Raw genomic sequence first — 26877 nt, forward strand, 5'->3', positions numbered from 1 at the left:
AAAGGGTATGTAGTTTATCATCCAATCTGGCCTTGAAAGAGCTCTCAAGAGCCGCTAAAGAAGTCTGTTTAGAATTATATTACTGGGGCCTACAGACCAGCAACACGTACACTAAAATGCTGCTCTGGTACCAATTTAAAAATTGTAACTTTCATCTGGAATACACTGACCATTTGCCCAACAGAGGATGCGGATTCCAGTGGAACTCAGGTGTCTCACTTTTTTTTTTTTTTTTTTGCTTAAACAGAGCATTCTCTTTTTCCATTAAGAATAACTTGAGGGGTGCCTGGGTGGCTCCGTCGGTTAAGTGTCTGACTTTTGATATTGGCTCAGGTTATGATCTCACAGTCGTGAGATGAAGCCCCAGGTCGGGCTCTGCGCTGAGCATGGAGCCTGGTTGGGTCTGTCTCTCTGTCTCTGTCTCTCTCTCTCCCTGCCCCCCTCCCTCATGCATACTCTCTCAATCTCTCCCTCTCAAAATAAACATTAAAAACTAATTTGAACATAACTGGTGTGACAAACATATATATTAAACTATCTTTAAGGTTATATCTGAACATTTCACATTTAAAAGCCAAACTACAATATATTTTCCAACCTTATCCCTGAGGCTCGGGTCATTAAACCACTCCAATAACTTTTTGCCCACTTCCATTGGGCTAGAAAGAAAAGTCCTGTAGGTCAACAGGAAGTCTTCTATGAATGTTGGATCCACCACTGAATGCTCTTCCACCAAATGCATCGTTAATCTTTCTGAGGTGCCCTGTAACAAAAGGCTTAATCACTATCTCATACAAATAATATCTATATGGTACCATAATTCCACGTTTTCAACATAAGATGAACTGGGTAGTAATATATATAATAATTTATCAAACTGCTGTTCATCAGGAAGTATAAAGATCTTTTTAACAGCTGGTAACTTTTAAGAGAAATCATACGTAAAAATGGGGGGAGGGATCTTAAGTTCTCATAACTAATGGATACTACCAAAAAAAAAAAAAAAAAAAAAAATCCTTCCCACAAGATGGAGGCAAGTTTATCTTACCTTAATGACGATGTGTCCCTTTCTTGTTCCGGTCCTATCAAGTTCTCGGTGTTCTTTTACCATAACAATTTCTCCTTCCTCCTCAACTTTTTGCATGTTCTTTTCTACTTGGTTGAGAATACGGCAGTAATCTTGCTGGGCTATGCAGACAAACTGGAACAAAATGTAAGTCACATGTTAATGATAAAGTGCTTGCAAGAGATCTAGCAGTACTAATAATTCAGTGTTTTAATTATTTAACACTGACATTTTTCCATGTCTTTCCCATACTCTCTAAATGAATGCAGTAATGAACCTTAATCTGACTTCTCTACTTTTTAATGTATTTCTTCTTTGGTCAAATCAAGTTTCATTTTTATCATATTTATATGTAGTTTATATTAAAAATCCTAACCATTTTAAAAATCAGAAGATAAAATTAAAAGAGTCCTTTTTCATGCCTCTTCTTTGAAGGTGGGATCTTAGGAGGATAAATATAAAAACATAATTACCACTTAGTAGGCTTTACAAGTTAGAAAAGATTTGAAAAGCAACAATTTTAAAATAAAAATGAAAAAAAAGATCAAAATTCAAAGATACCCATGGAATAGATATTGTACATTTGCTAATTATATTGATAAGAAATCAGTTTAGAAAGTTCGTTCAAAAAAGGTCCACAAAACAAGCCACCTCCTTGTTAAACTCAAGTCATATTCCTTGTAACTAGTATTAAGGGCAATCCTTGCTCTTAAACAAAAAGTTAAAAATAATATGCATGGCAAGCCATTACTCCTCTGTGACCCCAAATATAAAAAATATTAGGGCTTAGGGCAAACCACTAAATTACATTTCTTAGTAATTTAAAAAGAAAGTGAAAAATGAATTAAAGCACTTATTACACAAATTAACCAGAAGTCAAGTGAGGAGGAGACACAAGTTAGAGTATTTACAGTTTTGACTTAATGCTCATGATAGTCTATTTTTTTTTTAAAGATGGAAAACCAAATGTAATAATTATCATGAATATGACACCATCATCATCATTTTGTGGTGGCCTTATAGGAACTCTCCATTCACCTTCCTGGTCATCCCATAAAGAAGGTCCTACTATTGTCCCCGTTGTACAAACAAAGAAACAGCTGTACCAACAGCATGCTGATTTGCCCAATGTTTCATAATTACATGCTTGCTAATTAAAAAAAATTTTTTTCATGCACATCAAAATCTGGGAATAAAATAGAGCAGTATGTTAATAATTATTATTTCTGAATAATGCAAATTACAAGTGACTCATTTTATTTAATAAATTTTCTATATTTTCCATACTTTCCATACAATCAGTAAAGTTTTTTAAAAGAATAGCAGCGCTTCATACCTGAGCAATAGCTTATTACAATATTGTTTCTTCCAGAGCTGGTTGATAAAATCTCATTAATTTTTCTATTGGAATCATAAAGTTAAAATTCAAAAGACATAGGATTTTCTTGTAATTACATATAGTTAAAAAAATTTTTTTTAATTTAAAAACACAATCCATTTCTATAACACTGACCACAGGTGTATACACGTTTTGAAATCTGTGGTCCTTAGTTCCTTGTCTCAAAAATAGTTTATTTTTTTTCTTTTTACAGGGCACCAAAATTGCTCTGTCTCCAAATAATTTTAGGTGATCTTTCTTACACTCTGTTTTAGAGAACACAATTATATCATTTTCTCATTTATCTCCTAAAAAAGAAATACATTCCATAAGTTAAAAGGAGTAAGTAGATAGAGAAAAGAAAATGCTCTTAGGGGCACCTGGGTGGCTCAGTCAGTTAAGTGTCCAACTTGGGCTCAGGTCATGGTCACACGGTTCATTGGTTCAAGCCCGAAGTCAGGCTGTGTGCTGACAGCTCGGAGCCTGGAGCCTGCTTCAGATTCTGTCTCCCTCTCACTCTGCCCCTCCCCGACTTGTGCTCTCTCTCTCAAAAATAAATAATAAACATTAAAAAAGAAAGAAAATGATTTTAGAAGAGAAATGTACTAAAATTAATCTTGACTGAAGGTTTAAGGAAATTAGAATAAGTTTGATTTGGAATTCTTACAGCCTAGACTTTTTTTTAATGTTTTTTTTTTTTTTTTGTCTGTTTTTGTGAGAGAGAGAAAGAGAGAGAGAGAGAGAGAGAGAGAGAGAGAGAGACAGAGTAGTGAGCAGGAGAAGGGCAGCAAGAGAGGGAGACACAGAATCTGAAGCAGGCTCCAGGCTTTGATATGTCAGCACAGAGCCCAACAGGGGGCTTGAACCCATGAGCCATGATAACATGACCTGAGTCAAAGTCCAACCAATGCTTAACCCCCTGAGCCATCTAGGCACCCCCTTGAGAGATATTTTTGTCACTTCTGTACCAAACTGAAGTACCATCCAAAAAGAAAATAAAACCCAACTGAATTTCTAATATGGACATACATACCTAAAAAGAAATAAATAATAGGTAAAAACATTTATCTGTATTTTTATTAGATTTATTTTTGCTTTAAGAAGTCTGAAGATATAATAAGAAATTCATACGCAAGACATAATTTTAATTGGTATGATGAAGCCAGCTGAAAAATTGTGAACTATGTACATAATTATTTTGATGAGGTTTTATACTTTTAAACAGCTGTAAGCATATGAAAGTAACGTAAACCTTGGCATTCTGATATAAAATAAAAATGCAAACAAGATTTGGCTTACAAAAGGCCAAAGGCAGCTTACATTGCAGGATTGTTTTTTGGGCACATGACATCACAACTGATATTTAGTAGAAAAATTATAATAGACGATAAAAGGATGAAGTAAAATTAAACGTTAACCGTAATACAGTATTGTCAACTTTCCCATGTAACTGCTTTCTCCAAAACTACTTAAATTCAGTGTCATTAGCTCCCATGGTCTCTGGAAAAAGGGAGTCTAACAGGTTTACCTTAAGAAGTTAGAGCTATTTAAACTGGCATTTTGTGGTCTGTAAGGGAAATTCATGCCTAATTGTTCACACAGGGATCCCAGGGTTCGTTCCCCATTGAGGGTGTAGGGTAAGGCTAAGCAATGCCTGATGTGTTACTGGCAGGCCTAAGACACAGGCGGTAGTGAAGAAAGAGGGGAGAAGGAAAAGAAGAGTGGGAGAGAAGAGCAGGAATGGAAAAGAGGGATAGAAGTGGGAAGGAGAAAAGAAGGAGGCACATATGGGAAACGGAAAACCATTACCAATTGTCTGGTACCATAGGATGTCTATATCTAGCCCTGCCTTTGTCTTTCAAAGCGAACAGAGGAACAAGCACAAACAATGAAAGGAGAGAACTGAAAGAGGAACACACAAAGTAGGGATCCAAAGCAAAATAGAACTTTGAGCATATCATGGGTTCCAAACAAACAGAAATAAATGTTAAATATAATCCACTCATTGTGGATCAGGTTTACTATGAGCTCAACTAAATATCACATTATTCAATATTTGCTTTTGGAACCCACTGGACTATGAGAAAATTAAGGCCAGTCCTAGGCGAAGTTGCCTCTTCTTGGTAAGGAGAACAGCATTTTTGTTCATCTCATTTAATAACTGTTAAATGCCTACAAGGTGCTCAGTAGAATGATATAAACTTATGGAGGCCATCTTATGGATGAATGAAAATATGATTCTCATTGTTTCCTTTACTTCCCCTAACAAGAGGATGATCTAACATTTGTAGATAACTTACTGACAGATATGACATTTTAACAGAAATACACTAAAATACTACACCAACACAAGCGTTACATTAAGTCTAACTTCATTCTCCAACCTTGTTCTTCTACTGAGGGAACGAATGTCAGGCCTGAGCAGATGAGTCAGTGCAGGTACAAGAGTGATTCTTGAAGCCCCTTATTTAAGATCTTCCTTTTACAGTGGCTTAGACTGGAGTGGAGAGAAGAGACTTTTCTCAGGTTTCTCACCAATTCCTCATCTAGTAAATAGAGTAGACTCTCTTCCCTGACATCTTCTTTCTCTTCTTTTCCCAGAATTCCAAAATAAATATTTAATGTTACCTGGTACATCTGATATTACTTAAGTACTCTGTAATATTCAGTCATATAGCATTTTTAGCAATTATTCTGAAATATGTCTATGCCTCTAATATCATTTTAGTTCCATGATTACAAATTTCTAACAAAAGGGGCTGGTCAATTAAGAGGTATTAATGTAATCAATGAATTCTCAGAAATAAAATAACTTTTTAACTTGCCCTTTAAGGGTACAGACTTTGACTAAAATGCTCTAGTAATGCCAATATGTACCAGGGAGGAACTGATAAGAGACAATAAGATAGGGAAACCTTTAACAAATTCCTAGTTTGTTTTGGACCAAGTATGGCTTTATTATATTTTGTTGGAGTACAGTTCCAAAGCTGAAACATCATCTATAATCTCTTTTACAAACACATTTCTAGGTCAAATAAAGACTCCGAGATTTACCTACCATTTTGTTTTCTTCTATTATGCCAAATAATTGAGACTTGACTATATTTAGAATGTTCTTCTGGCATTACTATTCAAAACAATGAATTCACAACCATTTATTTTTTCTCTACAGTGCTTACTGAAGGAATTATTTGGCAACATTACTTTTGGCAACATTATTCTCTAGGTAAGATAATTGTATTTGTAGGGGTGCCTGGGTGGCTTAGTCGGTTAAGCGTCTGACTTTGGCTCAGGTCATGATCTCCCAGCTCATGAGGTCAAGCCCTGTGTTGGGCTCTGTGCTGACAGCTCAGAGCCTGGAGCCTGCTTCAGATTCTGTGTCTCCCTCCCTCTTTGCCCCTTCCCCCACTTGTGCTCTGTCTCTCTCTCTCTCTCAAAAATAAATAAATATTAAAAAAAAATTTATTTATAGCCATGGTCATTTTCTCTTTTAGTAAGTTAAGTGCTTAAAATGAAAATTTAAAAGAGTATTATTTTACATTTATCAGACACTATAAAAATTCAATGATGTTCTTTTAGAACAAAGTATATTCAGATGTATTTCAGACTACAGACCATTAAATACAGTGGGCACTTACCATTAATTGGTCTAAGTCAAATCTTTTGGTTTATTTACATTAAAACATTTTATCTTTCAAAGACTTTTTTTCAGAAGAGAAGACATAAATTTTATACACTTGATAACACAAGTATCTTAAATTTATTTCTCAATAATACAGAGGTTATCAGCTATAATCAATCTAACTAAATTTCACATTTGGTCTCCACATTTTCTCTAGTCTTTTATTAGATGTTTTTATTTATTTATTTATTGTTTAATGTTTGTTTATTTTTGAGAGAGAAAGAGATACAGTGTGAGCAGAAGAGGGGCAGAGAGAGAGGGAGGCACAGAATCCAAAGCAGGCTCCAGGCTCTGAGCTGTCAGCACAGAGCCCAATGTGGGGCTCGAACCCACAAACCGCAAGATCTTGACCTGAGCCAAAGTTGGACGCCCAACCAAATGAGCCACCCAGGCGCACATAAATGCTTTTAAATAATGATTATTAACACAATATCAACACTAACATTTTTCTTTTGCTATCATGTATTTTCTTTTAATCAGTAATTACTTTTTTACCAAGAAGTCCTTCTACTGATTCATACTATGATTTTCAGGACTTTTATTGTTTTTAATTTTTTTAATGTTTATTTATTTTTGAGAGAGAGTGAGAGAGGGTGTGAGCGAGGGAGGGGCAGAGAGAGAGGGAGACACAGAATCCAAAGCAGTCTTCAGGTTCTGAGCTGTCAGCTCAGGGCCCAATGCGGGGCACGAACTCACGAGCCACAAGATCATGACTTGAGCTGAAGTTGGATGCTTAACCAACTGAGCCACCCAGCCGTTCCCGATTTTCATGACTTTTAAATCAATTCCTTATCTTGTATGTATTTAAATAAAAACACTGTATAACTATATCACATCATCTTTATTAATCTATTTCTTTTCATAATGGGTGTTTTACTTCTATATTTTTTGATGAACAGATTATCAAACTATTATTAATGGAAATTTTAAAATGCCATATTTACAGAACACTTTTTTAAATAAAACATATTTACAGAACACCTAGTTATGTGGAGTCCAAACAACTTTATTATTATTTTTTTAAGTACGCTTTATACCAAATGTGGGTGGGGCCTGAACTCATGACCCTGAGATCAAGAGTTGTATTCTCTATTGACCAAGCCAGCCAGGCGCCCCAAGTCCAAACAACTTTAAGGAAGATTTATTTTTAATTTCCTAGGGTGTGATAACATTCTACTTTAAAATCATATTTAAAATTCTAAAAGATGACCTATTTATATAGGCAGAAAAATCTTACCCCAACTGTATAGACGTGTTAAGCATAAAATATACATATACGTTTTTAATGATATTTTATACCTGGCAGTCATCCACCTTTGTTCTCATTACTCCTTTCATGTATTCTTTGTCCATGGTAGGAGAGACACCAAAACTATTTCCCATACATAATATTTCTGCTTTTCCATCTGGATAAGTTACTTCCACAGAACCATTCAGAATCACTGACCAGGAATCCAGCTAATTCAAAAAAATGAAGACAAAGCAGAAAATTATGGTCATGCAGCTGTAAATGCTAGAATGGTCTCTACAAATGATTTAGCAGATTTTTCATTTTGAAGATGGAATAACTCAAGTGAAGTTAACTGTTTACTAAATCAAAAGAACAAGGAATAAAGCAAAGCACAGCCATGGATCTATGTATTTCCTCATGCCCAGCTAGGGGAACATGTCATTCCACTCTTTTAATTTGACTTTGGGCATTCTTCTCTAAAATGACACAAGGAAAAAGAATTCTTCTGTTCCCCCAAACATATGTAAGCAATATAAAATGATCACCACTGCCTCAATAAGAATATCATTGTGTTCTGACAAAAGGCATACAATGAACATTTAAAGTTATAAAAATCTGAGAAGTTAATATAGCAAAGTATGTCTATCAGTAGCATATGAAACATTATAAAAAATAAAAAGATTAGATTTGAAATATTTTGACATAACAATCAGTGTATCATAATTCTTAAATTATTCAAACTAATTGTTGCTCATTGTTTTTTTAAGAGGAAAAAATAAGAATTGGTTTTTTGTTCACTTGCTGTACTAAGAGACCCTCAAACAGAAATTTCGTGACAGAAATGTTCACTAACCTCTTCACCATCATTTAGCACTATGGTCCCAGCTCTTTCCACGACTGCAAACACCATAACAGCACAAAGTTCTCGTCTCACTGACATAGTCATATTGGCAAAAGCAGGCAATTGGTGCATAAATTCTAAGAGTTGTTCTAAAAGGCAAAAGATATTGTAAACATTAATCAGCAATTACTTATTTATTTATCTATTTAGTTTATTTATTTGAGAGACAGAGTGAGAGAGAGCAAGGGAGGGGCAATGAGAGAGAGAGAGGGAGACAGAGATTCCCAAGCAGACTCCACACTGTCAGCACAGAGCCTGATGTGGGGCTCAAACTCACGAACCGTGAGATCATGACCTGAGTCGAAACCAAGAGTCAGATGCTCACCCAACTGAGCCACCCAGGTGCCCCACTACACCTTTTTTTTTTTTTTAAACCAAGCATTCAAAAATAATGCTCTAGGGTTCTTTCTTTTTAAATGTCCTACAAAACTGCCCACTGGAAAATATAATTACTTCAAATATTGTTAGTACAAAAGCTGAACTTCTTGCGGGTAAACGAAGAACTGTCACTATGGAAGTGGTGACATTTACTTATTGATTTAGGAATGCTGGAATACATTGTGATTCAAAATCTAATGGGAATGAAGAAATTAATAAACTTCAAATGGAAAATTTCTATTGAAAATCAGCTGTGATCTTATTAAGGCTAATTAAAGGGTGAAATGATAAACTGAAATGAAATAGAGGTCTGAGAATTCTCCAAAAAAAATCAATAGGTCTATTCTAGTGCCTTCTGGGCAGGTAGACACCCCAAACAGCAGAAATAACCACTTTCAATCTAAAGATAGCGCATGATTTAGAAACCAAGGGATATTTTCTATGGATTAAGACAAATTTATAAAAATTAATCAATTAAAAATTGTATTATGCCAAGTGAAATGAGTCAGAGAAAGACAAATATATGATTTCATTAAATATGTGGAATTTAAGAAACAAAACATAACACAGGGGAAGGGAAAGAAAAATAAAGATAAAAATGGAGAGAGATGTAAACCATAAGAGACTCTTAAATACAGAGAACAAACTGAGGGTTGCTGGGGGGCTGGGGGGGGTTTGGGGTTAAATGGGTAATGGGCATTAAGGAGGGCACTCGTTGGGATGAGCACTGGGTGTTATACGTAAGTAATGAAATCACTGGGTTCTACTGAATCCAACACCACACAGTATGTTAACTAACTTGAATTTAAATAAATAAAATTTAAAACGTTATATCACAAATACAAATGAAAATTGATATGTTATTTTTTTTATCCCACAGACTGGCCAAAACAGAGAAAAGTTTCAGTCTTCCTGTTGGCGATGCTGTGGAGAAACAGCTTAAACTTTGATACAGTTGTAGCTGTTGACAAGATGGATGACTTCACAGTCTTTTCTAGTCCTGTGGTCTCTATTTTTAATTTTTTCTATTATTAGGTAGCTTTACTAATTACTAAGTTCTTTCCTTACTCCTCACTATGGCTCTATGAAGTGCATGTTTTCTTTCTCATTTCACAGGGAGAAAACAGGCTCAAAGTCATATAATTAGGAAGTGACAGTGATGATTCAGGACCGTCTGCCTCCAAACCTCCTGCTGGACATTATAGGTAATGATAAAAGAGCACAAGGTATATGTCAGACATCACGTGAATACTTATTAGTTATATTGCTTTGGGAAAGCTGATTAATTTACTTAAGGCATGTTTCCCTCATTTATGAAAGAACAATATAATACCTACCCTTTGTTGGACAGCTGTGACAAATACAATAGAGATAATAAAGTCCTTAGCAGAGTAAATATTCAATAAATAAGAACAGCTATTATTGTCATTGTTATCATACTCATATCATTCAAATTTCTAAGTAAAAATTCTGCTATATTTTTCTTGTCCTCACATAATGAAACTGTTCCTGTGTACATTCCATCTATCTGTTAGGATTTAGTGACACATTTATGTTATTGGAGATACAGTAGTTTGTTCACTGCAAAAACAACACAGAATAGAATGATCTATTCTGTGAAAACATTACATTTATAGAAGGTCAGATGAAGTGTTTTTCTCGGGTCCAGCTGGGTAATGTCTCTTCTGATTAGACCCTACGTCATCGCCCTGTAAAAGACTTTCATAACAGAGTGGCTTCGGAATCAGGAGAATAACACTGATAGGTGGTACCCAGGGACTCTGTCCAAGAAGACAGTGTTCTTCAACCTGACCCAGACTGATGTGCCAGGAAATCAATATACTGTTGCAACCAGCATTTTTTTTTTTTTTTGTACAACCAGCATTTTAAAAACAAGAGAATCAAAGCACATAACTTATAGAATAAGTTCTGTTTAGTGAAACTTTTATTTCTGGAAGGAGTGGGTGTGTTTGAGTCATATAAATAAAATATAGTTATTCCTTGGGACAGCAATAAACCAATTTTTAATACCACTGCAATTATCTATTATATATGGGAGGTAACAATCATTGTGTTACAAACACACTGACCTTTTGATCTGAAGCAAAAACACAAATGAAAAAGCTAGTATATCACTGTTAGTTCTGCAGTTATAAGCCTCTGTTTTCTTCAGCTATTACTGCCCTACCCCTCACCATAAGGTAATAAAATATTACCTATAGAACACACATTTTGCTTTCTCCCCCCATCCTCCCCCAATAATACTAAATTTCCTTGGACAAGTGAAGATTCATGGTCTTAAGAAGAATATGAGACCAGAAGTCAGAAATGTTTTAAATTCAACATAATATGACATAATAGACAATAAGTCAAATTACGACCACATATATGATTGAAGAATATGAGTATATGAAGTATAAAATATATTTACTAATACTTGCTATAATGATTTGAAGTGCCTTGCATAGACATTGTTCTTGCTTTTTGGAAGATTCCTGCTCCATTAATGGGTTATGAAATCAAGTTGTGATACAGGAGTAATGACTAAGATTTAAAAAAATATGACAGGATAGAAAATATTTGTGTATCACATATAATATGGATAAATAATAAAGAAGACAGAAAAGATCTGATGATAGTAATGTACATAATGCTCTAGGCTCAGCTGAAAAACTAAAAATAAACGCTTAACCAGATGGTATCTAAGAGTTAAGTCTCCCAAAGATTCAACAATAGTGTTGCTGGTTTTGTAGTAACCTGTATTTATTACACTGGATAATTAGTGCAATTAAAACAATAAAGAATTTCTTTCACTAATCTTCACAAAATAAATATAAAACAGGAGCATTTGGCTATAGGGGCTCAACATAAACTCTGGTAATGCCACAGGGATCATACAGAGTTCAAGCAATTAGGGTTAGTCAAGAGTTCAGGGCCTGGAATGAGTAAAAGACAGTTCCTAGAACACGTCAAGAAGAAGCCATGGACTGAAGAAGCAGGACTACTATCTTCTATGTTGTTTGGAAGAATCTATTAGAATACATTAATTAATAATATTTTATTTTGTTAGGAAAGGAATATTTCTGTTTATGAAAAAAGACCTTTTTTCCTTAAAGTTTATTTTGAGGGACAGAGAGGCAAAGAGAGAATCCCAAGCAGACTCCCTGCTGACAGCACACGGACTGATCCCACAAACTCTGAGATCATGACCTGAGCCGAAATCAAGAGTAAGATGCTCAACTGACCGAGCCACCCAGGCGCCCTGAAAAAAGACATTTTTAAACACTTCTTTTTCTAGTCAATGTGACACAAAGAAAAGCCAGATAATCAGCTTACAGACACCGCAAGCGATGTCAATATAAAAATTAGCTTATTTGCTTGGTTTAATTTTGTATAAAAACTGGTTACTATTAAGATGTTTTTGAAAAATCTGTGGAGTTTTGTTTTTGTTTTTGTTTTTTTTGGTGCTATATTGAAGGGGAGAAAAAAGAACTCTTTGGAAGGGATCTTTGAAAAGTAGGTCTCTACCTTAATGTGTAAAGGCCTCAAAAAAGAAATTAAATTCACAACCATTCGATAACTGAGTACCTACAGAATTATGAGCTAGAAAGCAAAAAGGAATAAAGTCCTTTCCTTCAAAGTATTGAAACAAAGGTACACACACCCAAGAATCTATGGGAACCCCAAAGAAATTTTTTTAATTCTTGCAGCTTTTAAAATATGTTAGCAATTTCATTTGATTCAACTTTGATTCTGCCCACCCCTCACCTCCCAACACACCATTCCTTCTCTATTTCATGGGGTTAGAGGAAGGTGGTTAGGAACAGAGGCATCATTTAGAAGTCTGTAGTTTTTATGAAAGGTATCTGTTGTAACTAAATACTGGCAGATCAGTTAGATTTAACAAGAGTAACAGCAAAAAAGCTAAAAGTGCTCACATGTGGTTTTGTCTTGAGGAGACAGAATATAAGCTCTTCCAAGATCTCTTGTAGAGCAAACAACACTCATAAGGCTTTATCTTTAATAATAATGGTTTTATTATTTTAAATAAAAGTATATTTGATAGGAGCAAGCATCAGAATCATCTCTGCTTGCAAGTGAATTGGTATTCAAGTAAATGTTATTCACTGGAGGTTATATCAACAAGCACATTTTTAAAAAAAAGATAGCTTTGTATTCTTTTGAAGGAATCAGCATAGCATTTGCTTTCCAGAAATTCTGGAAAAGATACCTTCTCAGATATGAAGTGAAAATCTTAAATTTCCAGGAATGACATGCTGTATGATTTTAATAATTATTTTCTTCTATAACTGTACTAAAATGAACATATTCAAAAAAGAAGATACATTAACTTACAAAAGAATAATTTCCACATCTATCTGTTCATAAGCAATGTTCAATCTTATTTAAAAATTAAAAAAAAAAAACAACCTATGAGCAAGGATTCTGGAGTAAGATGGCAAACTGAATACACTTCCAATTTCACTTTCTGTTTAAGGACATTTTTAAAAAGAAGTCGACAAGGACAAAGAGAATGGGACAGTGTAATACAACTTTGGACACTGCAAATCAAATGAATGTGTATGTGGTATTAGACATAAGAAAGTGAAACCCAATGTTTTCAGTGGGTAAAATAGAACCACTCTAATTTATGCTGCAGAACCCTCAAGAGACTTGCAAACTGCCAGCACCTTTGGAACGGGAGTGCAGATGGTAGAGAAGGAAATGGGCTGGAGTCAGGGATGGGTATCTGTGAAGCCTTTAAGTCCTTACTCCAGCAAAAATTATCCAGAAAGGGTTAACACAGAACACATTTCTTCACTGGGGGCCACAGGCATAGGTGGCTCCCCTTTTCACTTCCTTCATGTCTGAGCCCTTTAAAAGGACATTACCAGCCATTTCCTCCTAAAATAGGCTCCATTCTGTTCATTCCTCAACCTCCATCACTCCCTAATCCCCACTTTATTCTTCAGACTGAAAGAGAGCAAGGATCTTACCTGCCTGTTCCCCTCTGAGTTGCCAGGACTTAAAAAAAGGTTCAGTACATAGAAGGTGCTCAATCACATTAGCTGCATGAATGAATGGTTACCAACATGGTATATTCATCTATAAATACTTACCAATCCTATAAATTTTAAATTTGTATTTTAAATATCTAATACAAGTTGTTGGTTTTTCATCCTTAATTTTCTAGCATATGTATATAGAGTAGGTGGTAAAAGATTTTCTTCATCATGTTTGTTTCCTTCACAACACATGCAACCAGCCACTTATAACTATGCCCATACTGTCCTATATTTAATCCCAATAGAGCAAGTTCCTTGAATTTGTCTGCAAATATATATCAGCCAAAAAGAGTTGGGAGAGTGGTAGGACAGATTATCTGGGCTCAGGTAAGGGTGCTTACAGATTCCAGACCTGTGGTGGACACAAGGCGCTCTACAGAAGATGCCCTGACTCCTAGCATTCTAAGGAAGAAGGCTGAGTGCAGAAGGCGTACCTGAACACTAAACCATTATTACACAGTCATCTCTTATTCTGATGGGAAAGTGGGTAACGGAAACTTCAAGGATGGGGAAAACAGACACAAAGCCACTTGGATTTCTAACCTTAGGATGCACTTAAAGAAAGTCTAAACCCACCGCAGCTCATATACTACTAAGTTTTCCACTCAGTCCCATCTTCAGATGGAACCAGAGTAAAAGCAAAGTCATCTACATGGCAATTTTACCAGTTGTCATTGACTGGTATTTACATACGGAAAACGTGAGCTTAATAGGAATAGTGCTCACAAGAAAAATAATAGGAATAACACTATATGGAAGACTACTTTTTTCTTTTTTTTGTCATAAAGTAAGCTGAGAAGGGGCTCATGTGGTAGAGTTTTATGAGAAGTTTTATCATTTGTAGACTTCAGAACATAATGATCGAATAAAATTGATTCTTTAAACTTTTTTTCAACAAATGCTACTGCTTATGCAAGGGAAAATTATAAATTAATGACTTTTTAAAGCCTACTATTCTTGGGCTCTATTTTATCAGGCCATTTTACCCTAAATATTTTAAATTGCTCTTAAATTCATTTTCTTATCCAAACTTACCAATGTCATCATCTGTCCTGTCAATTGGATCCTTCTCTAGGCAGTCTCTCACAATGTCCCTGCTCATCAGAGGATCTGATGCCCTCTCAATGTCTTCTTCATCATCATCGTCCTCAGAATCCACTGCTGTTTCTGGCAACCCACTCAGGTCCATATCACCAGCCTCGCTTTCTGTGGCCTTAAAAGAGACCAAAATAATTTTTAAAAATTATTTTAAGCAAGTCTTTTTGTACCCAAAAGAAATAAGAGCAAGTCTAGTTTGAAATATTAAAATTTTAGTATATTGATTTGTCTGTAACTAAGCATGTATTCAATATCAACAAATATTTATGCACTAGGCACTATGTAAGAAGAATCACTTATAGAAAACAGGAGTGATTTAATCTCCTATTAAACTTTTAGTTGGGATTAATGATCTTATCTCAAAAATTCTGATTTCTTATCTGAGCTGTCATATGCTCCTGAAACAGTAGAATAAAGAAGAAAAAGACAGTGTTTGTTTTCACTCCATTTTTCAAAGAGAATGGCTTAAGCTAAGAGCCTAAGGGTAATAAGTGATTCTGAGCAATTCCTTCTCCAAAAGAACAGGTGTGGATTTATTAATGCCAAGAAGACTCAACAACTTCTCTCCTATTAGGTGGTCTTTATGGAAAAGTGAAGCATAAATCAAAGATAACTTTATAAGTATGTGAACAAAACATTAACATTTACTTTGATTATACCAATGTCCACTCTCCAATTATAAATCACCAAAAAATATTAAAAGACCATATGCCTACAGGTAACACATTCTTCATTCCTCAACAAGGTGACCTTATCACCAATCAAATTTCAAGTAATCAAGTACTTAAATGTTAGTCATTAGAGTCACGAACTTCAAAATGATCTTTTCTCCTGGGCTATCTCAAGGCTAGGACAGCTATCCTATTCAGGTCATTCTATAGCCTGCTGTGATTATCATCTCCACAATATATATGAATGTTATCATATCAACCTTACTTGACATTATACCCAAAATTCACTAACTGCTTAATCTATGAAAGTCTTAAACATCACATTTTGCCAGATAAAATATTAAACTCTTAAAAAGTCTGTTATAAAACCATGAACTTCCTAGAAAACATGTATTATAAAGTTCACTAACTTCAAATAACTTGTAGTTCACATGGTTTTCAAAGACATTAAAGGCCATCTTATTTTTAAGAATAGGCAAAAACATTTATTAAAAGTGAAAGATAAAAATATAAACTGCTGAACTTCCTCCTCCTCCTCCTCCTCCTCATCCAACACCCAATATTTACAATGTGCCAGGAACTGCTCTGTTTTATATGTATTAACACATTTAATCTTCAAAACTATCTTATGAAGTGTTATTACTGACTTTTATTATTCTTCAAACATTCTCGTAAATGGAAATTATTGCAGAATCAAGATTAGAACCCTGGGGGGGCACCTGGGTGGCTCAGTCAGTTAAGTGTCTGACTTCGGCTCAGGGCGTGATCTCATGGTTCGTGAGCTCGAGCCCTGCATCTGGCTCTGCGCTGACAGGCAGAGCCCACTTTGTATCCTCCTTCTCCCTCTCCCTGCCCCTCCCCTGCTTGCACAGCGCTCTCTCTCTCTCTCAAAAATAAACAAACATTAAAAAAAAAAAAAAGATTAGAACCTAGGAATTCTGTCTCTACAGTCTTAACCACAACCTAATCTATCTCTTTACAACAGATATTACATATGAATGTGGCTTATATAGGGATCTATACTTTTTTTTTTTTAATTTAACTGGGTATTTAAAGAAAAATTTTATCATTTTCTCATCAAAGTTTTACTTTTCTCAAGTCTTGGTTTATACTGCAGAACATAAGATTCAATTCTACCTTTGAAGCAATACAAACAGGTATTAATATTTTATAAGTTTAACAAAATAATTTTAATGACATTTTTAGTTCTTTAGGTACAATTTCCTAAACTAAAATACATACATTATAAAAAAAAAATCTAAGGGGAAAATAATAAAGAATACTTAATGAAGACAGAATAATTAAAAATGGAAAACCTAATGTCTACAAAAGCTCTTTAAATAATGGCCTTAGTAAATACTACTGCTTGGGTTAAGACCATTATCAGCAGAGCGGTGGGAGAGCAGTAAGGCCTTGTAGGCTTGCGGTTTTCAAGTACTCGATAAAACATATGGAGCAGTTATTTTACTTTTAGTTAAATTAACACTTCACTGGAGCCTTTGTGGCATTTGATATTTCCTCAGTTTGTTCATTTTCTTGATATCCTTTAAAAAATGAAAATAATCTCTTAAGAACTGTGTTCAGAATACAATATATGGAATCACTTTTGGTTTCAGTAAATCATAGAGCTTTTGGCATTGTTCTGAGACTATTACTAGTTTTTTGGGGTTTTTTTTTTGAGACTATTACTACTTAGCTATAATATACATCTACATCTATATTAGGCTATCCATGTGGAAGGGAAATTAATTTCGGACAGGAATTATTTGCCTAACTGAATTAACTGTGGCACACTCAGAAACACATCTCCTAATTTAAATTCAGAATTCACAGAATTGTCTCTAGATTCTAGAATGAAACGGAAGTAGAACTTGACATGATGTATTATGCCAAGCCTGTGATCAGAGAAATTAGGCCAATACTGTTATTATCACAGCCTTATTTCTGAAGTCTAGAAATGTGACAATTTGCTAATGTTTGCTATGTTTACATTTTCACACCAGTTTCACCTTAACATTGAAGATTATTATTCATCACCTTATATTTTCAAATATACAATCAGCCCTCTGTATGTACATTCTTTAATATTAGCTGAAATTGAAGAAGGGACTACTAGAGACAGAAATAAAAAATAAAAATAAAAAACTTCTAAATAATATAGTTATACAGCTTATAGTGTTTCTTTAAATTTTAAACATCTAAAATACAGTAAGAGATACAAAATATATTTTGTAACATTCCAAAGAAATCATTACTGTCATTTAAATGAATTATATGTAAGTGTTAAATAAAACAAAAAGACTCCTTCTTCTTCTTCTTCTTCTTTTTTTTTTTTTTAAATAAAGTAAGCTCTAAGCCCAACATGGGGCTTGAACTCAAGAACCCCATGCTCTATTGACTAAGCCAGCCAGGTGTCCCAGAACAAAAAGCCTTTTAAATGTGAATTGGATTAATCTCTCCACAACTGAACCTTCCACCCCATTTGTGTTAACGATCATTAGTTGTTTTCTATCTCTGTTATGTGTATTCCATTCTTAATTCATTCATGAAATAACGCTCACTAAACCAGTAACTTAGATTATTTTTCTAAATAAATATCCATTATATTTTAAAACACTACAGAATTCCTTTAATTTTTTTTTTTTTTTTTTTTTTTTAGTGAGCTGTAGGCCCAACATGGGGCTTGAACTCACAACGCTGAGATCAAGAGTTGGAGTCTCTACTGACTGAGCCAGGCAGGTGCCCTTCCAGAATTTCTTTTAATAATAAATTTTAAATAGAACTTGATAACAATTTTTTTAGGAGTCTACTAATGCCATAATACTACTGCTTCATGAATAATAAAACTTTTGGAGACTGGAGTGAAATGCTTACTGAACAAACACCAACTGGTCTACAGGAGAAGTGTACTAAACTTAGGAGGAGTGCCTAGAACCCAGTAGTTACTGAATTTACATTTGCTAAATAAACTCAGGGTTTAGTAATTCAGATCTCAGCTCTACCATTTATTACGTGACTTTAGCAAAATTACTTAACCTCTATAACTCCAGTGTTATCAGTAGAGTTATATCCTCCCACTCATACCACTGTTCTTGGATTGAATAAGGGGAAAGAAAAGAACGCCAATTACAGGCCACATCAAAAGACAGTCCCTTCCTCAAGGGAATACATTTTTTATATCAGCATTTGTGTATCTTTACCTCTCCCCATCGCACCAGTGAAGCTTATGCACGATTTGTACTGGCAGAATTTGTCAAAAAACCAAAGCTTTGTTAAATAATGCAACCCCTTACTTATTGTAAAAAAAACTGTCACTCAGGCTAATTGCAACCATTTAATTCTGGCTAAATGGCTCATACAACAATCATAAGAATAGTGATCCTATACTGAATGACTACCGTACACATAAAAATCTTCACATCAATTCAGCAAATTAGGATTATTACCCCTGCTTTTCAGATGAGAAAACACTAGGAAAATCAAATAAACTGTTCAATGCAAACAAAACCAAACTTAGTAATTGTGTTGGGTCTTAAACTCAGGTCTGACAAATACAAACTACTAAATGATTTGCACTATAATACTTTGCCCAGTTTTCTCAATAGACTATCTTCATAAAGAAAATCACTAAATCATTAATCATCAGGGAAATGCAAATAAAAACCACAATGAAATATCACCTTATACCTGTCAGAATAGCTAGAATCACAAAGACAACAACAAAACAAAACAAAACAAAACAAAACAAAACAACAAATGCTGGCAAGGATGTGGACAAAAAGGAACGCTTATGCACTGTTGGTGAGAATGTAAATTGGTACAGCCACTGTGCAAAACAGGATAGAGGTTTCTTAACAAATTAAAAATAGAAATACTATATGATCCAATAATTCTACTGGGTATTTACCCAAAGAAAATGAAAACACTAATCTAAGGGGATATGTACCCCATATTTACTGCAGCACTATTTACAACAGCCAAGACATGGAAGCAATCCAAGTGTATATCGATAGATGAGTGGATAAAGATGTGGTGTACACACACATGCATGCACATGCACACAAGATTATTATTCAGCCATAAAAAGGAATGAGATCTTGCCATTTGCAACAACGTGGGTGGACCTAGAGGGTAAGTGAAAGGACCCAGACCTAAGTGAAGTAAGTCAGAGAAAGACAAATACCGCATCATTTCACTTATATGTGGATCTAAAAAAACAAACAAAAACATTGAATAAACAAACCAGAAGTAGAAACAGACCTATAAATACAGAGAACAAACTAGCGGCTGCCAGCGGAAAGGGTGGTGGGAGGAATGGGGAAAAATGGGTGAAGGGGAGGCTTCCAGTTACGAAATGAATGGGTTATGAGAATAAGCTACATCATAGGGAATACAGTCAATAGTACTATAATAACTTTGTAGAGTGAAAGATGGTAGTTATGCTAGTGGTGTGCATAGCATAACTTATTGATTTGTCCAATCGCTATGTTATCCACCTGAAACCAATGTAACACTGTGTCAACTCTACCAAAAACACAGTTAAAGTATAACAAAGCAATGAAATGTTTTCTGCTTCGCTAAGTCACGACACATAAAATTTTAAACAAATATATTTGTATATACACATAAACATTTGCTACTTTATAGCTTCCTCCAAACCGTATTACAAGATTAATGCTAGTCTTTAAACCCTTTTATTCTAGATAAAGATAAGCACACAGGCACTTTATAGTTTAAAAGTATCTGATTATATTTGTCTCAGGAACAAGAAGAGAGGCTTACGTAATTCAGTCAGGCAAATAACTCCTGTCCTAAATTAATTTACTTTCCACATGTATAGCCTAATATAGATTTGGATGTACATTATAGTTAAATAGTAATATTCTCAAAAAAAAACTAGTAATAGTCTCAGATCAATGCCAAAAGCTCTCTGATTTACTGAAATCAAAAGCAATGTCATATATTATATAAAGGATATCAAGAAAATGACAAACTTGAGGAAATATCAAATGCCATGAAGGTTCCAGTGAAGTGTTAATTTAACTAAAATAAAAATAACTTCTACATATGTTTTATCGAGTACTTAAAAACCATTTACGAAAAAAAAGTTTTTGCTTATGAAGTATACAGGCATATCCCCACATTTTTAAAAGGGTTGCTTAGTAATCATTCTTGATGTAAATAAATTTCGTGCAGAATTCAAACGTACATACACATAGCACCTAAGTCAGACCCCGATATAAATTTAGGCTAGTAGAAGGCTATTTTGAATGCTAATGCTGACGATAATTTAACCACGACAACTAAGTAGGAACTATCTAGAAAACCAGTAAAACCTTGGCTTGCGAACATAATTCATATTCTGGAAACGTGCTTGTAACCCAAAGCACTCATATATATCAAAGCGACTTTCAAGAACCATTGGCCCAGTTGTGATCATGTGACATTCGACATCACGTACTACTCATATTGCAATACATCGCTCATTTATCAAGTTAAAATTTATTAGAAATGTTTGCTTGTCTTGTGGAACACTTGCACAAGTTACTCACAATCCAAGTTTTCACTGTATATGGAGAAAGTATGAAAATATTTGGAAACAAGTATAATGCTTGCACTAAGTCTAGCCTGTGTATTATAATTTATGCTGCTCCTAATTTCACACATCAATTTATTTAATTTCAATATAGACTTTAAAATATATTTATGCCTAAAAGACAGGAACAGTTTTACAGCATTTAGTATAAATTGTTAGGTTTCTTTCCAAAAATTGTAATTTAAAAAAAAATTTTTTTTAATGTTTATTTTTGAGAGAGAGACAGTATGTGAGTGGGTTAGGGGAAGAGAGAGGGAGACACAGAATTTGAAGCGGGCTCCAAGCCGTCAGCACAGCGCTGGACACGGGGCTCAAACTCACGAGCTGTGAGATCATGACCCGAGCCGAAGTCGGACGCTCAACCGACTGAGCCACCCAGCGCCCCTTCAAAAATTATAATTTTAACAGGTGTAAGAACGTCCATCTGTAAACATTTATTATAAGTAAGAAAGCCTGTGCTAATTTGACAGGAAAATAGTATATTTAATCCTCACACACTCAATTACTAATAGGTTTTAAGGATTTTACTTAAGGTACAGGTATCTGCATGTACTCTTTTGCAAATTACCTCCTCTTGCCCTTTGAATATTGTTTTATGCTGAGCCAAGTATTTTTCTTATTAATTTGCCTACATGAGTTATAGTCTGACTTTAAATCTTTGTCTCTCAAATGATCTTTTAACTACTAAATTATTTTGACTGTTATACCATAAGAGTTTGCTAACTCTTTGGTTGATCTGGAATTTAGTCTTAATAATGATATAGAGTGAGGCTATAAAGTGACCCAGCCCACCCCGAAGATCATTTATTGAATAATCCATCACATTCTTCACTGATGTGTGAGGATTCCTGTTGCTTATTACATCCTTCCACATGAATTCCATTTTACTTGAACTCTCTGTTCTATTGATCTATTTTTGAACAACTATTTCCAGTCCACCAAACCACTGCTCTGATAATCACACTATGTAGCCAAGATCTTATGGCTAGAATTGCACTGTCTCATATCCCCAACTTAGGCATTCTGTTTTCTACTGCCAAAAAACTCCTACTTTTCAATTGCTTCCATCTGTTTCAAAGATAACCGTTTTTCAACTCAAGCATGATCTTTAGTCTTCAAGACTCTACTACCTTCTATGTCTAGTTTTCCCACCTTCAGCTTATAAAACCTAGTCCAATATTTCAATCACATTCATTTGGCATATCTTTACTGAGTACCCACAGTTTCCTGGTTCTAGAGAGCAAATGGAGACAAGACAGAGAAGTTCCCTATCTTCTTGAAGCTGTCATTTTAGTAAGCACACAGAACAGAGAAAGCAATAATCATTTGGGGAAAAAAGTCTAAATAAAAGGAATAGCCAGGAAAGGAACCAAAATGCAAGACCTACTTTTCAGACAGTAATAAGCAAAGAACTCTCTGAGAAGATGGTACTTGAAAACGAAGCAGAAAAGGATCAAGCTAGGAGAAAACATTCCAGGCAGAAGGCATGCAAAAACAAAGCTCAGCAGTTAAAAGAGGTTGGCATGTTGCTCCATCCGTCTTTGTGATACACTCATTTAACAAAACTCCAGGCCTGGGTGCAGCCAAATCTCTGCTTTCTTTGTGCTTGCTGTAGAAAAAAAAAATACTTAATAGGGCAGAGGGAAGTCACTCTGTATTTGAGGGCACCCTCTCAACTGAGCTTCCATTACTCTAGTCAATTTGCTCTCCTACTCTCTGAAGCATCTATTTCAAAACTTCTCTCTCCTTAAAACTCTCGACCAGCTAACTCTCCCACTCTCAACAAATGAACTCAGCTTCTTCAGAGGGAAAAACTGAAGTCATCAGAGAAATGCCCTCAACTCTCAAACTCCCCAATCCAAACCCACCACAATAATATGTACCTGTAGAAACAGAGGAAGGCTTCTCTTCTTAAAGCTAGTTATTCACTTTGCTTTTGAATTCCTCTCCTCCTATCCTGTTAGAAAAATTATTCTACCTTTTTCTCTCTGGCATACAGCATTCAATTTCAACCTGTGTCCATCCTGTAAGCATTTATACTCACTTCAACATGACAACTTTCTGACTTAGGAGAAACTTCTCCTAAGTCAGAATTATACAGAGATTAAATGGACTGCCATGGGAGATAGTTGTCCATCCCTGGAAATGTTCCAGAATAAACTGTTTGCTTCACTGACAGAAAAGCAGTAGAGGACTCAAATATAAGACTGGTCACTGAACCAAGTGCATCTGTCAGATTTTTTCTCCACCTTAAGAATTTCTGATTTAAAGATAATGGAAATGGTCTATTTGGGGATCTCTATTAAATGTTAAGTTTAATATAGCTAATGACAAAACCTTAGGTACACCTTTGGATTCTTCCTTTTGAAGGATATAAACTTAACAGGCTACATGTCTGCCATCAAATTTGAAGTGGATAGCCTTGAAACTCAACTAAAATCAATCAAAGTACACAGAGACCCTCTATTTCATCTATACCCCCAGATAAAGTCAGACTGCAGGCAGACCATGTGAGAGCAATTTGGAGTTCTCGCCCACAGTCTAGATTCTCAGATTCTGTACCGTCAAGAATTTCCTCATGAACTTATCCTAGCCTACTCAAGGTTTAAACATGTAAAGCCAGAATTCCAGTCAGAATATGCCTCAATAAATTCTATGAACCACTTATTTCATTCTTATAAATTTGCCTTCTAGGAGTTCCACTTAGGTTTGTATAGAGTTGACAGCAATGGTAACTGCTACCACCTCAAGCTGTGTTTCCACTGCAGATCTTTAACGAGTATAATCACCCCACAGTTTAGAAGACAGGGGCTCCATCATGATATTCCAGTTACTACAAAGCAGAGCTTTTAGGAATACCATTCATTGTCTTAGAAGAAGGGATACTCGATTAAACGTTCAAAAAAAAAATCAACTTCTAAAAATTGGTAGTACTGGCAGGTGGAGGAAGGAGAGCAAATTTACCCATATCTAGCACCTTCTCCTCCTCTAACATCTGAAAATGTGATTCCTTCCTAAAAATTTTATTATAAGTTAACACTTAATGCAAAGTATCTATCTTTGCATTTGATATTGTATCAAAATTACCTTAAAGAGCCAGATAATATTTCTTATTGCAAAATAATAAATTCTTATTCAGCCAAGAATCTGCAAATAATTGCATTTGTGGCTATTATTAGTAAGCTCTCTACAATACCCTTGAATTATAGAAAAGTGTGTACCTATTACTTCCTTGAAATAAAATTAATTTTCTAAGATCTACTAAATTTAGAACTTAAATATGTTTTACCCTGATAGTATTCTAATTGTTTAATTATTGTTAGTATTTTTTTTTAAATAGAAACTTAGCACTGCCTGAATATTTCAATGATCTTGAAACACTATAATGTTTCTGAAGAAAGGTACCTCTATGGTCATCTCATATCACAATTCCTATGAAGTCAAGAATTATACTTTGTAAACTGAGTACTATGTTGTTGTTTGAAACCATCCAAAAGTCCATATTAGTAGTATGTATTTAAAGATCTCCCCACAGATGGACGCTTTTTTTTTTGCATATTTTAGCCACTTTTCCAAAACTTGCATATTCTAAGCCAATGAACTATTCCTCAACAATTAAAATTATTTTGCTTTTAAAACACCTTTGGAATTCCATGGTTCTGGTTTCTTTTCTATCCATCAGTATCATAAGAATTTATTTTAAACACATAACTAAACCTATACATAATTTAAAAATGCAACAAAAAGAATCTAATGATCCAATAATAATAATCTCTTCCTCGTCATACTGAAGACTTTAATAAGAAAAACTTACTATGTAGTATAATTCTGCAGTTTTCCCCCAGAGTTTTAGTCAAGAAAGAGTCCTAAACCTAATATGTCTATAGTCAAATTTATAAAATATTTGAAGTCCAGAGTAGTAACCACTCCATTTAAAATCCTGATAACTGGTAATAGCAGAGGCAAATACAGTTAGACAGTAGTTCTATTTCCCCAGACATACTATATGTCTCTGTGAAGCACAAACATTAACATTAACATATGTACCTAAAAGTACATGTAATATAACACATATATATTTACTTTATAGATCCTATCAATTAAGAATCATAAAACTCCTTGGAATACATAAAAATGAAACAAATGACAAGAAAAAGACCTTCTTACCTGATAAATATCAGAAAGACTGCTGCTTCCAGAATCACTAGTGATACTACATCCTGAATGGCTAGAAGAAACGTGCGTCACCTGTGGGTGGAGACTATCAGTAAGGTGTAGTTTTGTGAAATCTGCAGGAAGCTATGGAAGGAGCAGGAGAAACAGGATTACAATTTGAATCAAGAACTCTTAAGAAGACATTGAAACATTTTATTAAACACTACTTAATACCATTTACCCAAAAGTACTAGGGAAGATCCTTCATTTTTCAAGTTCACAAATTATTAAATATTATCCCTATTTATCAAAAATCACAAAATACGTTTTTAAAGTTTACGGACATTCAATGAACCCTAATACTAAATTCAATGCTTAAAGAGGTAGATTTGGCAGTTAAGATTAACTTGGATGAGCATTTAATTCAATGACAACTTTCAAATTATATACTATTGAGCAAATTAATCTACTACTATTTGGTAGCCACTATAAACACAACTTTGTAGCAAGGAATAGCTTAAACAAGAAAACAGATTTGAGGTTCTTATATGCCTAAATAATACTTACAAGTAAAAAAAAAAAAAAAACAGCATCTTAGAATTGACAAAATGTTTTCCTATATAAATAACTGTGCTAGGCTCTATGAAAAAACAGAATAGGATGCCTTCAAAGAACTTAGAGTTGAGAAAGCTATGGACAACATTTACCAATCTACACACATACACATAAATACCAATTTTCTATCTGTTCAGTTTAAACCCTAAATGAAATAGCTTCTGTTGAACAGATTCACTAAGCATCCCTCAAGTGCTTCCCTCACTCTCCCATATAACAGAGAAAAGGTATTGAGAAAGAAAACATCCATACATTTGCCCATTCAACAAACATTTGCTGAGCCTTTTTCCTCCTACTATGTGCTAAGAATGAGACACTAAGAAAACACTGCCCTTAAGAATCTTACACTTTTGTAAGTTATTATCAGTTCTTTTGAATTAAAAAGGGGTACTATTTATAATATCCCACTTATTATACAATTGGCCAGTAATACACGTGACATTTCAAAATATATGCTGACATCATGCAATATTCATAACATTCTCTTTCCTTTCTACGTAATCCTATTTAGCTGTTGAATAAAAATGAAGAATGTTAAAATACAACTTAAGAGTTTATCTTAGCAACATTCCTTTCTCTCCTTTGATTTTCATCCCTTCTCCCCTTTCCAAAAACAAGATGCCATTCCATAGATTAGAAGAAGTTTCCTAAGGGAGGTGATTCATTTGTATGGCAGTAACCAATGAATTGTAATACCTCAAAGTTCCAAACAAAGAGGCAAAATGTACTTATATCCCACTATCATTCAGATCTGACTTAATAAACAGGTTATTATATTTAATAATATTAAATACAGGCTGTGCAGAATATTTTGACTTGGTCAAGATATAAAAAAAAAAGACTTAAAAATAAATGTATTAGGAGGCATAAGATTAGATGGCAAATAAATGGGCAAAAAACATGTATGTTGGAGGAGCTCAGAGAAGTGAGATGTATTTAAGTGGGTGAGATCATGGGGCACCTGGGTGGTGCAGTCGGTTAAGCGTCCGACTTCAGCCAGGTCACGATCTCGCGGTCCGTGAGTTCGAGCCCCGCGTCAG

General features: G+C 34.6%; 1 protein-coding gene across 20 annotated transcripts in view; it reads right to left on the bottom strand.

The window, feature by feature from the left end:
- RAPGEF2 (Rap guanine nucleotide exchange factor 2) overlaps nucleotides 1–26877 on the bottom strand; it is a 249298-nt gene that overhangs the window by 26794 nt on the left and 195627 nt on the right. For all 20 annotated transcript variants that reach the window (XM_045464234.1, XM_045464217.1, XM_045464265.1 and 17 more), the window contains 6 exons: nucleotides 25235–25366; nucleotides 14738–14915; nucleotides 8211–8347; nucleotides 7426–7584; nucleotides 1049–1201; nucleotides 599–763 (listed from right to left, as the gene is read on the bottom strand). In XM_045464234.1, the coding sequence (XP_045320190.1) occupies nucleotides 599–763; nucleotides 1049–1201; nucleotides 7426–7584; nucleotides 8211–8347; nucleotides 14738–14915; nucleotides 25235–25366 (924 nt within the window). The remainder of the gene's footprint in view (nucleotides 1–598; nucleotides 764–1048; nucleotides 1202–7425; nucleotides 7585–8210; nucleotides 8348–14737; nucleotides 14916–25234; nucleotides 25367–26877) is intronic.

Source organism: Leopardus geoffroyi, chromosome B1 (assembly GCF_018350155.1).
Source record: "Leopardus geoffroyi isolate Oge1 chromosome B1, O.geoffroyi_Oge1_pat1.0, whole genome shotgun sequence".
Classification (NCBI taxonomy): Eukaryota; Metazoa; Chordata; class Mammalia; order Carnivora; family Felidae; genus Leopardus; species Leopardus geoffroyi.